The 12461-nt window shown below is 53.6% G+C and overlaps 1 protein-coding gene across 19 annotated transcripts in view; it reads left to right on the forward strand.

Annotated features, from left to right (window-relative positions):
• Positions 1 to 12025, forward strand: part of SLC44A2 (solute carrier family 44 member 2) — a 50479-nt gene extending 38454 nt beyond the window's left edge. For 4 of the 19 annotated variants that reach the window (XM_077977407.1, XM_015122872.2, XM_077977405.1 and 1 more), the window contains exons 11-22: positions 723 to 854; positions 941 to 1040; positions 1128 to 1220; positions 1396 to 1480; positions 2277 to 2539; positions 2616 to 2710; positions 3596 to 3699; positions 3808 to 3881; positions 3975 to 4045; positions 4179 to 4267; positions 9824 to 9908; positions 10351 to 12025. In XM_077977407.1, coding sequence (XP_077833533.1) covers positions 723 to 854; positions 941 to 1040; positions 1128 to 1220; positions 1396 to 1480; positions 2277 to 2539; positions 2616 to 2710; positions 3596 to 3699; positions 3808 to 3881; positions 3975 to 4045; positions 4179 to 4267; positions 9824 to 9908; positions 10351 to 10472 — 1313 coding nt within the window. In that variant the 3' untranslated portion in view covers positions 10473 to 12025. Of the gene's footprint in view, positions 1 to 722; positions 855 to 940; positions 1041 to 1127; positions 1221 to 1395; positions 1481 to 2276; positions 2540 to 2615; positions 2743 to 3553; positions 3700 to 3807; positions 3882 to 3974; positions 4074 to 4142; positions 4501 to 8065; positions 8564 to 8735; positions 8878 to 9823; positions 9909 to 10350 lie in introns of those variants that run through there. The other 15 variants (XM_077977410.1, XM_015122874.2, XM_077977409.1 and 12 more) reach the window with 8 other exon arrangements.
• The last annotated feature ends 436 nt before the right edge of the window (positions 12026 to 12461 follow it).

A 12461-nucleotide genomic window follows, 5' to 3' on the forward strand; every position in this document is an offset into this window, starting at 1 on the left:
ATGCTGCTCTACATATTAATAGCCAGGCCACTCCCGAGAATCACTGTTATAAGGTGGCGAGGGGGTCAGAGGGAGGTCTTAGCCATGCAGCATCCTGACACCTGCTCATTCATTCATTCATTCAACAGCTATCCTGGCTGGGCGTGGTGGCTCACGCCTGTAATCTCACCACTTTGGGAGGCTGAGGTGGGCGGATCACCTGAGGTCAGGAGCTCGAGACCATCCTGGCCAACATGGCAAAACCCTGTCTCTACTAAAAAATACAAAAATTAGCTGGGCATGGTAGCGGGCACCTGTAATCCCAGCTACTCGGGAGGCTGAGGCAGGGAGAATCTCTTGAACCCTGGAGGTGGAGGTTGCAGTGAGCCCAGATCGTGCCGCTGCACCCCAGCCCGGGTGACAGAATGAGCCTCCATCTCAAAAAAAAGAGAAGTTAGACCCTGGCAGCACATGATTATGATTCCAAGTAGGGGGAAAGGGTTCTGGAAGGTCTCCTGTGAAGGTGACACTTGAGCAGAGAGACCTAAAGATGTGTGGGATCCAGCCATGGGGAGAGAATGCACCGGGCGGTGGGAACTGCAGGTGTAAAGTCCCTGAAGCAGGGGCTAGAAGAGGCAGCCTCTCAGCCTCGATGTTTGCTTCTGTTAAATGCGGGCAGTTGTAGCGCTTTGCAAAGTTGCAGGAGGCATTGGTGGACGGAGCTTGTGGTTTCCCCCATGCAGGAATCTTTCACTGCTACATGGAGTACTCCCGACTGCGTGGTGAGGCTGGCTCTGATGTCTCTTTGGTGGACCTCGGCTTTCAGACGGATTTCCGGGTGTACCTGCACTTACGGCAGACCTGGTTGGCCTTTAGTGAGTCACAGTCTCCCAATCCTGCCCCGACATGAGGCCTTGGAGGGAGTGGGGAGCCCAGGCGGCTCAGCCTTTGCCCTTTGCAGTGATCATTCTGAGTATCCTTGAAGTCATTATCATCTTGCTGCTCATCTTTCTCCGGAAGAGAATTCTCATCGCGATTGCACTCATCAAAGAAGCCAGCAGGTGGGGGCCAGGTGCCGGGGGTCAGGATGGAGCTGTCCCTAGAGTTGTGTCTTTTGCCCTGATGCCTGTGTCTCTGCTCCTCCCTAGGGCTGTGGGATATGTCATGTGCTCCTTGCTCTACCCACTGGTCACCTTCTTCTTGCTGTGCCTCTGCATCGCCTACTGGGCCAGCACTGCTGTGTATCCACCCCCAGACACCAATCTCTGACCCCAGGGATGTCTAAAGACCAACTTTGCCCAGAAGTGACCTGCATCTTAGGGACAGGGCTGGAAACTGGTGGGATAATGGATTCTTTCCCACGAAAGTCCCTGGGGTCCTCAGTCCTAGACCTCTGCTTCCTTAATGAACCTCCAGCTTCCTGTCCACTTCCAATGAAGCGGTCTATAAGATCTTTGATGATAGCTCCTGCTCACTTACTGCGAAAACCTGCAACCCAGAGGTGGGTGTCCCCAGGGTGGGGAGGGCAGGTATTGCCCCAGAAGGCCCCGGATGATTTTAAACCTCTCACGTCCCCTTGGAGGTTCAGCAAGCAATTGGCTCTTGTTGCATGTCCTGAGCTGGGTGTGGGGGAGAATGCACGGTGGGGAAGAGACTCTCTAACTGGATTGAACAACTTCCCAGGACAACCTGGCTTCCTGTCTTCAACTTGCCCTGGCCTTCACCCTGGGTGCTAAATCACCTATTTTTCCCTCTTTTCTTTTTTTTTTTATGAGACAGAGTCTCACTCTGTCGCCAGGCTGGAGTGCAGTGGCATGATCTCAGCTCCCTGCAACTTCCAACTCCCTGGTTCAAGCAATTCTCCTGCCTCAGCCTCCCGAGTAGCTGGGATTACAGGCACACACCAGCACGCCAGGCAAATTTTTGTATTTTTAGTAGAGACAGCGTTTCACCATGTTGGTCAGGATGGTCTCGATCTCCTAACCTCGTGATCCACCCGCCTCTGCCTCCCAAAGTGCTGGGATTACAGGCGTGAGCCACCTTGCCCGGCCCATTTTTCCCCATTTCGTTTCCTGTCTCCATTCTCTCTTCTTGACCCTGGTGATGGCCACTTCTTATTTCTAGAATTCTTTCCTTTGCACAAGCTGTGTTCCAAACCCTTAGTTCCTTCACTTAACTCTGATCCTTATGTCTCCTCTCCTACCTCATGGTTTTCCTGGCCCCACACCTGATGCTCAGAGCCCACTGTGAACCCCTGGCGCCTCTTTTTGGACTCGGTTCTCCCTTCTCTCCCACAGACCTTCCCCTCCTCCAATGAGTCCCGCCTATGCCCCAATGCCCGTTGCCAGTTCGCCTTCTACGGTGGTGAGTCAGGCTACCACCGGGCCCTGCTGGGCCTGCAGATCTTCAATGCCTTCATGTTCTTCTGGTTGGCCAACTTCGTGCTGGCTCTGGGCCAGGTCACACTGGCCGGGGCCTTTGCCTCCTACTACTGGGCCCTGCGCAAGCCGGACGACCTGCCGGCCTTCCCGCTCTTCTCTGCCTTTGGCCGGGCGCTCAGGTGGGCTGGCATTGCGGGCAGGATGGGGTGGAGGACGAGGCCTGGCCCAGCCACCGACCACCCCCTCGGCCCGCAGGTACCACACGGGCTCCCTGGCCTTTGGCGCGCTCATCCTGGCCATTGTGCAGATCATTCGTGTGATACTCGAGTACCTGGATCAGCGGCTGAAAGGTACGGCCCACCCACCACTTGCATTAGCTCCTGTTGGAGGGCGAGGCTGAATAGCAAACCAGGATTGGTTCTTGCTTGGAGGTGGGCGGTGCCAAGATCATAGAGCAGTGATGGATTTCTGTCTATGCCGCGGGGGAGCTCAGGAGTTGGCGTGATTGGTCCTGCGATGGAGGAGCAAACCAGAGAACCTACTGGGTGGAATTCTTGCTGTTGAGGGGACAGGCCCAAGAGGACTGGCCCACCATTGATTATTGCTAGAGTGAATTGGAGTGGGATATATTTGCGCTGAAGGAAGCACGAATAAAACTGGTTTATTAGCTGAGCGCTGTGACTCACGCCTATAATCCCAGCACTTTGGGAGGCTGAGGCGAGCGGATCACCTGAGGTCAGGAGACCAGCCTGCCAACATGATGAAACTCCATCTCTACTACAAATACAAAAATTAGCCAGCCATGGTGGTATGCGCGTCTGTAGTCCCAGCTACTCGGGAGGCTGAGAGAGGAGAATCACTTGAACCCCAGAGGTGGAGGTTGCAGTGAGCCGAGATCGAGCGACTGCACTTCAGCCTGGGAAACAGAGCAAGACTCCATTTCAAAAAAAAAAAAAAAAAAAACTGGTTTATTTTTCTTGGAGGAAGGGCTGTGGGGCTGGGATTGATTATACTTTGCTTTAGAGACAGGATCTTTCTCTGTCGTCCAGGCTGGAGTGCAGTGGCACCATCATGGCTTACTGTGGTCTCAAACTCCTGGGCTCAAGTCCCTGTCTCTTTGACAGCATGGACTCAGGAGACCTGGACATTGGCAAGTGTGTGTGATAGGGAAGAGGGGATCCCTTCCATGTCAGGCGGTGTCCCCTCACTTCTGCATCCCTTCCCTTCTCTTCCAGCCGCAGAGAACAAGTTTGCCAAGTGCCTCATGACCTGTCTCAAATGCTGCTTCTGGTGCCTGGAGAAGTTCATCAAATTCCTCAATAGGAATGCCTACATCATGGTGAGTGGGCCTGGGACCCCCAACCAACCCACCAGCTCCTGCTGGGTGAGAGGACCACCCCCCATGCCCACCCAGTGGGTCTGATCTCTCCCTCCCACTCTCCTCCAGATTGCCATCTACGGCACCAATTTCTGCACCTCGGCCAGGAATGCCTTCTTCCTGCTCATGAGAAACATCATCAGGTCAGGAATCAGCACCATCTTCCTCCTGCCACCTCCCTCTTCCCCTAGTCCCTGAAGCCAGCATTAACACCTTTTCCTCACTGTCCCCTGCAGAGTGGCTGTCCTGGACAAAGTTACCGACTTCCTCTTCCTGTTGGGCAAACTTTTGATCGTAGGCAGTGTGGGTAAGTGCCGCCCACCTCGCCTCTCAGGGTGTGGGAGCCTGATTTCTGTCTTCTGTGATGGGTGTCATCTTCTTAGGAGGCTATTTCCTATATCCAGAACCCTTCACCATCTTGCTTTCTTCTCCTTCTCCAGGTATCCTGGCTTTCTTCTTCTTCACCCACCGTATCAGGATCGTGCAGGATACAGCACCACCCCTCAATTATTACTGGGTTCCTATACTGGTATGGACCTCTGGGGAGAGATGGGGGTTTGGGAAGAAAGAGGTGTTGGGATTTGCTTGGTCTTCTTTGACTAGATAAATGTGGCTAGAGGTCAGAGGTGGGGAATTGATTATTTATTCGGACTCTTTGTTTGTTTTTGCATCAGAGTCTTGCCCTGTTGCCCTGGCTGGAGTGCAGTTGTGCAATGTTGGCTCACTGCAACCTTTGCCTGCTGGGTTCAAGCGAATTCTCAAGCTTCTGCCTCCCGAGTAGCTGGGATTACGGGCGCCTGCCCCCACACCTGGCTAATTTTTGTATATTTATTTTTTAATTTTAATTTAATTTAATTTAATCTTTTTTTTTTTCTTTTTTTTTCTTTTTTGAGACAGACTCACTCTGTTGCCCAGGTTGGAGTGCAGTGAAATGATCTTGGCTCACTGAAACCTCTACCTCCCTAGTTCAGGCGATTCTCGTGCCTCAGCCTGCTGATTAGCTGGGATTACAGGCACATGCCACCACACCTGGCTAATTTTTTTTGTTTTTTGTTTTTTGTTTTAGAGACGGAGTCTCGCTCTGTCACCCAGGCTGGAGTGCAGTGGCCGGATCTCAGCTCACTGCAAGCTCCGCCTCCCGGGTTTACGCCATTCTCCTGCCTCAGCCTCCCGAGTAGCTGGGATTACAGGCGCCCACCACCTCGCCCGGCTAGTTTTTTGGTATTTTTTAGTAGAGATGGGGTTTCACCGGGTTAGCCAGGATGGTCTCGATCTCCTGACCTTGTGATCCACCCGTCTCGGCCTCCCAAAGTGCTGGGATTATAGGCTTGAGCCACCGCGCCCGGCCTTTTTGTTTTTTTGAGACAGAGTTTCACTCTTGTTGCCCAGGCTGGAGTGCAATGGGGTGATCTCGGCTCACTGCAACCTCCACCTCCCGGGTTCAAGCAATTCTCCTACCTCAGCCTCCTGAGTAGCTGGGATTACAGGCATGTGCTATCATGTGTGACTAATTTTATATTTTTAGTAGAGACTGGGTTTCTCCGTGTTGGTCAGGCTGGTCTCGTACTCCCAACCTCAGGTGATCCTCCCGCCTCGGCCTCCCACAGTGCTGGGATTATGGGCATGAGCCATCACACCTGGCTAATTTTTGTATATTTAATAGAGATGGGGTTTCACCATGTTGGCTGGGATGGTCTCAAACTCCTGACCTCAAGTGATCCGCCTGCCTCAGGCTCACAGAGTGCTGGGATTGCAGGTGTGACCCACCACCCCCGACCTCGGACCACAGACATTGAGCACCTACTGTGTATTCAGCATTGAGGTGGAGGGCTTCCCTCTAAAGGCCTTAGAGTTTGGGGGTAAACAGATATTCCTCCATAATGATATTGGTGAATGTATGATTGCAGACTGGGATACGTCACTAGTATGTATAGCACAGGGAACCGTTTGAACCTGTGGTGGGGGATCTGGGCAGGTGTGGGGGTCCAGGTGGTGCCATGCAGGTGATGTTGGATCCGAGATCTGAAGCTGTAGGCAATATCCACGCAGAGGGAACAGCAAGTACAGTGGCCCTGAGGTGCGAGTGTGCCAGGAACAGTAAGGAAAGCAGTGGGGCTGATGTGGAAGGAGTAAAGAAGTGGAGATAGGGACCGGGTGCGGTGGCTCACACCTGTAATCCCAGCACTTTGGGAGGCTGAGACAGGTGGATCACTTGAGGTCAGGAGTTTGAGACTAGCCTGGCCAGCATGGCGAAACCCCATCTCTACAAAAAAATACAAAAATTAGCCGGGTGTGGTTGTGGGCGCCTGTAATCCCAGCTACTCAGGAGGCTGAGGCAGGAGAATTGCTTGAACCTGGGAGTCAGAGGTTGCAGTGAGCCGAGATCATGACACTGCACTCCAGCCTCAGTGACAGAGTGCTCTGTCTCAAAAAAAAAAAAAAAAAAAGGTGGCGATACGGCCAAGGAGGTAATAAGGCTGTGGAGTGATTGAGCCTTCATTGCAAGGGCAGTATTGTACCTCAGTGTAGGTCTTGAAGCCCAGTGACCTAGTTTCTTATCTTGGATCCTCTATTTGCTAGTTCTAAGATGAGGAAGAGTAATCTTAGGCAAGTTATTTAATCCCTCTAAGGTCCACTGACTTTTTTTTTTCTTTTTTTGAGATATGGAGCCTTGCTTTGTCACCCAGGCTGGAATGCAATGGAGTGATCTCTGCTCACACAACCTCCACCTCCCGGGTTCAAGCGATTCTCCTGCCTCAGTTCCCCTAGTAGCTGGGATTACAGGCACATGCCACTGTACTCGGCTAATTTTTGTATTTTTAGTAGAGATGGGGTTTCACCCTGTTGGTCAGGCTGGTCTCGAACTCCTGACTTCAGGTGATCCACCCACCTCAGCCTTCCAAAGTGTTGGGATTACAGGCATGACCCCTTATGCCTGGCCATGATTTCATTGTATTGAATTTGTATTTTATTTTATTTTTATTTATTTATTTATTTTTTGAGATGGAGTCTCACTGTGTCGCCCAGGCTAGAGTGCTATAGCGCGATCTTGGCTCACTGCAAGCTCCGCCTCCTGGGTTCATGCCATTCTCCTGCCTTAGCCTCCTGAGTAGCTGGGACCACAGGTGCCTGCCACCATGCCTGGCTAATTTTTTTGCATTTTTAATAGAGACAGAGTTTCACTGTGTTAGCCAGGATGGTCTTGAACTCCTGACCTCGTGATCCACCTGCCTCAGCCTCCCAAAGTGCTGGGATTACAGGTGTGACCCACCATGCCTGGCGAATTTTTATTTTAATATAATAGAGATAGGCCGGGTGTGGTAGCTCACACTCTACTATAATAATAATAATGATAATAATAATAGAGGCAGGGTCTCCCTCTATTGCCCAGGCTGGTCTCGAGCTCTGGGCTCAAGGGATCCTCCCGCCTCAGCCTCCCAAAGTGCAAGGACTACATGTATGAGCCATCACACCCAGCCATGTCTACTGACTTCAGTCAGCAAATGTTTATCTAGCAGCTACTTAGGCCCTGTGAGTCTTCAGATTGCTATGGATGTAGCAGTAAATGGGACTGGGTCTAGTGAGGATGTGGGCATTAAACCTGGAAAGCCCTAAACATGCATAAAATTACAGCTACACCAAGAGCTCAGGAGGGGTGCCCAGTGCTAGGAGGACATAAAATAGGCTCTAGAGGCCGGGCATGGTGGCCCACACTTTGGGAGGCCAACGTGGGCAGATCATGAACGTCGCGAGATCGAGACCATCCTGGCTAACACAGTGAAACCCCGTCTCTACTAAAAATACAAAAAAACTAGCCTGGCCGGGCGCGGTGGCTCAAGCCTGTAATCCCAGCACTTTGGGAGGCCGAGACGGGCGGATCACTAGGTCAGGAGATCGAGACCATCCTGACTAACACGGTGAAACCCCGTCTCTACTAAAAAATACAAAAAACTAGCCGGGCGAGGTGGCGGGCGCCTGTAGTCCCAGCTACTCAGGAGGCTGAGACAGGAGAATGGCCCGAACCCGGGAGGCGGAGCTTGCAGTGAGCTGAGATCCGGCCACTGCACTCCAGCCTGGGCAACAGAGCGAGACTCCGTCTCAAAAAAAAAAAAAAAAAAAAAAAACTAGCCGGGCGAGTTGGCAAGCACCTGTAGTCCCAGCTACTTGGGAGGCTGAGGCAGGAGAATGGTGTGAACCCGGGAGGCGGAGCTTGCAGTGAACTGAGATCCGGCCACTGCACTCCAGCCTGGGCGACAGAGCAAGACTCCGTCTCAAAAAAAAAAAAAAAAAATTAGTCAGGTGTGCTGGCACGTACTTGTAGTCCCAGCTACTCAGGAGGCTGAGGCAAGAGAATCACTTGAACCCGGGAGGTGGAGGTTGCAGTGAGCCGAGATCATACCACTGCACTCCAGCCTGGACAACACAGCAAGATTCCATCTCAGGAAAAAAAAAAAAAAAAAAAAGGCTCTCAGCCAGATGCAGGGGCTCACATGTATAATCCCAGCACTTTGGGAGACCAAGGCAGGCAGATCGCTTGAGCTCAGGAGTTTGAAACCAGCCTGGGCAACATGGCAAAACCTCATCTCTAAAAAAAAAAAAAAAAAAAAAATATATATATATACAAAAATTAGCTGGGTATGGTGGCACATGCCTATAGTCCCAGCTACTTGTAAGCCTGAGGTGTGAGTATCACTTGAGCTACTTGTAAGCCTGAGGTGTGAGTATCAAGGCTGCAGTGAGCTGAGATGGTGCCACTGCACTCCAGCCTGAGCAACACAGTGAGACCCTGTCTCAAAAAAAAATAAAAATAAAAATAGAAAAGCCCGGCCGGGCGCGGTGGCTCAAGCCTGTAATCCCAGCACTTTGGGAGGCCGAGACGGGCGGATCACGAGGCCAGGAGATCGAGAGACGATCCCGGCTAACACGGTGAAACCCCGTCTCTACTAAAAAATACAAAAAAACTAGCCGGGCGAGGTGGCGGGCGCCTGTAGTCCCAGCTACTCGGGAGGCTGAGGCAGGAGAACGGCGTAAACCCGGGAGGCGGAGCTTGCAGTGAGCTGAGATCCGGCCACTGCACTCCAGCCTGGGTGACAGAGCAAGACTCCGTCTCAAAAAAAAAAAAAAAAATAGAAAAGCCCACTCTATGTGTCATAGGTGGTTTCCTGGAGGAGGTGGGACTTGAGAATTTGCTCTTTGAGCTGAAAGCAGAAGGTTGATGAGGCATAAATTAGATTTAAGTCAGGGCAATAGCACATGCAGAGGCCCAGGGGTTAAATAAAGCAAGGATGAGACTGGGTGCGGTGGCTCATACCTGTAGTCCCAGCACTTTGGGAGGCCAAGGTGGGCGAATCTCTTAAGCCCAGGAAGGGTAATGGATAACGTGGCAAAAACCCATCTCTACAAAAAATACAAAGGTTAGCCAGGCATGGTGGTGCACATCTGTTATCCCAGCTACTCCGGAGGCTGAGGTGGGAGGATCACTTGAGCCCAGGAGGCAGAGTTTGCAGTGAGCCGAGATCACGCCACTACACTCCAGCCTGGGCTACAGAGTGAGATTGTGAGACCCTGTCTCAAAAAAAAAAAAAAAAAAAAAAAAGGCCAGGTGCGGTGGCTCACGCCTGTAATCCCAGCACTTTGGGAGGCCAAGGCAGGTGGATCACCTGAGGTCAGGAGTTTGAGACCAGCCTGGCCAACGTGGTGAAACTCCATCTCTACTAAAAATACAAAAATGAGCCTGGCGTGGTGGCGCATGCCTGTAGTCCCAGCTCCTCGGGAAGCTGAGGCAGAACGGCTTAAACTCGGGAGACGGAGGTTGCAGTGAGCCGAGATCACGCCATGGTGCTCCAGCCTAGGTGACAGAGTGAGACTCCGTCTCAAAAAAGAAAAAAAGAGAGGAAGAGAGAGAAAGAGGGCTTTGTGTGTATCGCGGGGCCCTGCCAGCGGGGGTGAGGGGTTGGGATGTCATTAATCCAAAGAAGGTTTCTCAGCAGGGGAAGGACGTGGTCCCAGCGTAGGAGAGACACAGTGGGTGGGGGCTGCTCTGGGAAGGACGTGGAGCAGGGACGGCTTGTTTCTCCTTGCCCAGACGGTGATCGTTGGCTCCTACCTGATTGCACATGGTTTCTTCAGCGTCTATGGCATGTGTGTGGACACACTGTTCCTCTGCTTCTGTGAGTGACCCCTCACCCCAAACCTTGCTGGGCCCCAAATCCCTTCTTCCCACTGGGCATCACATCACCCTCCAACGGGGCACCACGGTCGCCTGCCCCCAGCTTCCCCGGGGCTTGGCTGTCCCTCGTCCTGGGTCCCCAGACTGTCTTCCTGGTTTCCTTTTGCGCTTAGAAGCAACTCCAACCTCCTGTCCACTTGCCCAGGCTGCAGCCTGGACGCTGCCCTGGAGCCCACCCGCGCTTCGCAGTTTCTGGCTTTGATGGGGGGGGATCTGTGGCTGCCACTAACTCTGGTTTCTCCAACTGTTTTTTTTTGTTTGTTTTTTTCGTCTCTCTTCCTCTCCTCCATGCCTGCTGGCTTCCCTGTTCTTCCCTGCCTCCCTCTTTCCCTCCCTTCCTGACCACCCCATTTTCCCCCTGCCGGTTCCCGGGGGGAGCCCAGGTGAGGACCTGGAAAGGAATGACGGCTCTCAGGAGCGACCCTACTTCATGTCGCCCGAGCTGAGAGACATCCTGTTGAAGGGGAGTGCGGAGGAGGGGAAGCGGGCGGAAGCCGAGGAGTAGAGAGTGAGGGAGGCTGGCGTGGGGGCCAGGTTTCCTCCATGTAGACTGGGGGTGCATGAAGCGGGGGGGCTTCCTGGCCTGGGAGTGTGGGGATCCTGTGTGTTCCTCGGAGCCCACTACAGTCTGCCCCTCTCTGGTCCCAGTGTGTCTGCTTTCTAACCCTCTGAGGCTTCTCTGTGACCCTTGTCCACCCACCCTGTCCCCGGAGGCCCCTGCCCGTGGGCTCCCCTCATGCCTCCTGCTCTGGGACCTCTCTCCGCAGTGGAGGACCTGGAGAGGAATGACGGCTCGGCCGAGAGGCCTTACTTCATGTCTTCCACCCTCAAGAAACTCTTGAACAAGACCAACAAGAAGGCAGCGGAGTCCTGAAGGCCCCGCGCTCCTCACCTCTCAAGGAGCCTCACGCCGCAGGGTGCTCAGTAGCTGGGTCTGTTCCCCCAGCCCCTTGGGCTCACCCGAAGTCCTATCACTGCCGCTCCGCCCCCTCCCCATGAGCCAGATCCCACCAGTTTCTGGACCTGGAGAGTCCGGGGTATCTCCTTCTTATGCCAAGGGGCGCTTGGAGTTTTCATGGTTGCCCCTCAAGACTACGAGAAATGAGTAAAAACCCAGTGGGGCCTCTTGCTGTCTGGGACGGCATGTGGCCCGACCTCCGCGAGCTCCCTCATGCTTCCTGCCCAACCGTTTACACGACAACGGGCCAGACCACAGGAAGGATGGTGTTTGTGTCTGAGGGAGCTGCTGGCCGCAGTGAACACCCACGTTTATTCCTGCCTGCTCTGGCCAGGACTGAACCCCTTCTCCATACCTGAACAGTTGGCTCCAGGGCCACCAGAAGCATTTCTTTATTATTATTATTTTTTAACCTGGACATGCATTAAAGGGTCTATTAGCTTTTTTTCCATCTGTCTCAACAGCTGAGATGGGGCCGCCAAGGAGTGCCTTCCTTTTGCTCCCTCCTAGCTGGGAGTGACTGGGGTGGGGGTGTGTGTGCCCAGGTGGGGGTATCTCCTGGCTGGGAAGGAGGGAGCGGGAGGGAGACTTTTGCTTGCAGGGGTTGGCAGTGGAGAGCGGGCTGGAGAGGAGATCGCTAATAGCTGTTTAATGGAAACCTGCTGGGCTGGAGGGAGTTAGGCTGAATTTCCCGACTTCCTCTGCCAGTTATTGACACAGCTCTCTTTGTAAGAGAGGAAAGAAACTGAACCCACCCAAGGGATGATTTCAGGGGGAGAGGTGGAGGGCAGATGCCCTGGGCAAACCCGGCCCCTCTGCCCACACACCTCACTTGATGATCCTTTTGCCAAACTTGTCGAACTCAGGGGACCTGGCTTCCCGGTTGCCCCTCTGCCATATTCCAAGGCCCCCCTCAGACTTAACGTCTCTGCTCATCAGCATCGTCCCAGGATCCTGGAGAGGGAGAACCCCCGACCCCAGGGGAAAGAAGGGGGGGTCTCCCCTTTCCTGTGTCTGCGCCAGCCCTGCCCCCATTGCGTCTGCACACCCCTGCGTGTAACTGCATTCCAACCACTAATAAAGTGCCTATTGTACAGGTCCAGGCCTGGTGTGTTTGTGGGGGGCAGTGAGCCAGTGGGCGGCTGGTAGGGGGAACCCCCACTTCCAAGGCCCTAGGAGTCTCTGAGCTGTGGCGATTCTCTCAACAGGCAGGAGGAGGGGGCCGGAAACCCACTGGCTGCTGGCTCTGCCTGAATTCCAACCTTCAGGCAGCTCAGATTTCCCCTGATTAGGCCCTAATCCCTGGATTCCAGAAGGCAGAGGCAGCCTGTCCACCTCCCCTATCACCCATCCTGGACACGTGCCCCCAGGGCCCAGGCACCTGAGGTCCTGCAGTCTATGCTCCCCAGCTACTTTGGATGTGCGAAGGGACCGCCCTTGGGGTGGGCCCTGCTGCCTGGAAGCTCGCTGCTGCCCCCTCGTGCCAGCTGCCTGTGTCAGTCACCTCCAGACAATCCGCCCCAATATTTCAACTGT

This window comes from Macaca mulatta, chromosome 19, assembly GCF_049350105.2.
Source record: "Macaca mulatta isolate MMU2019108-1 chromosome 19, T2T-MMU8v2.0, whole genome shotgun sequence".
NCBI classification, from domain to species: Eukaryota; Metazoa; Chordata; class Mammalia; order Primates; family Cercopithecidae; genus Macaca; species Macaca mulatta.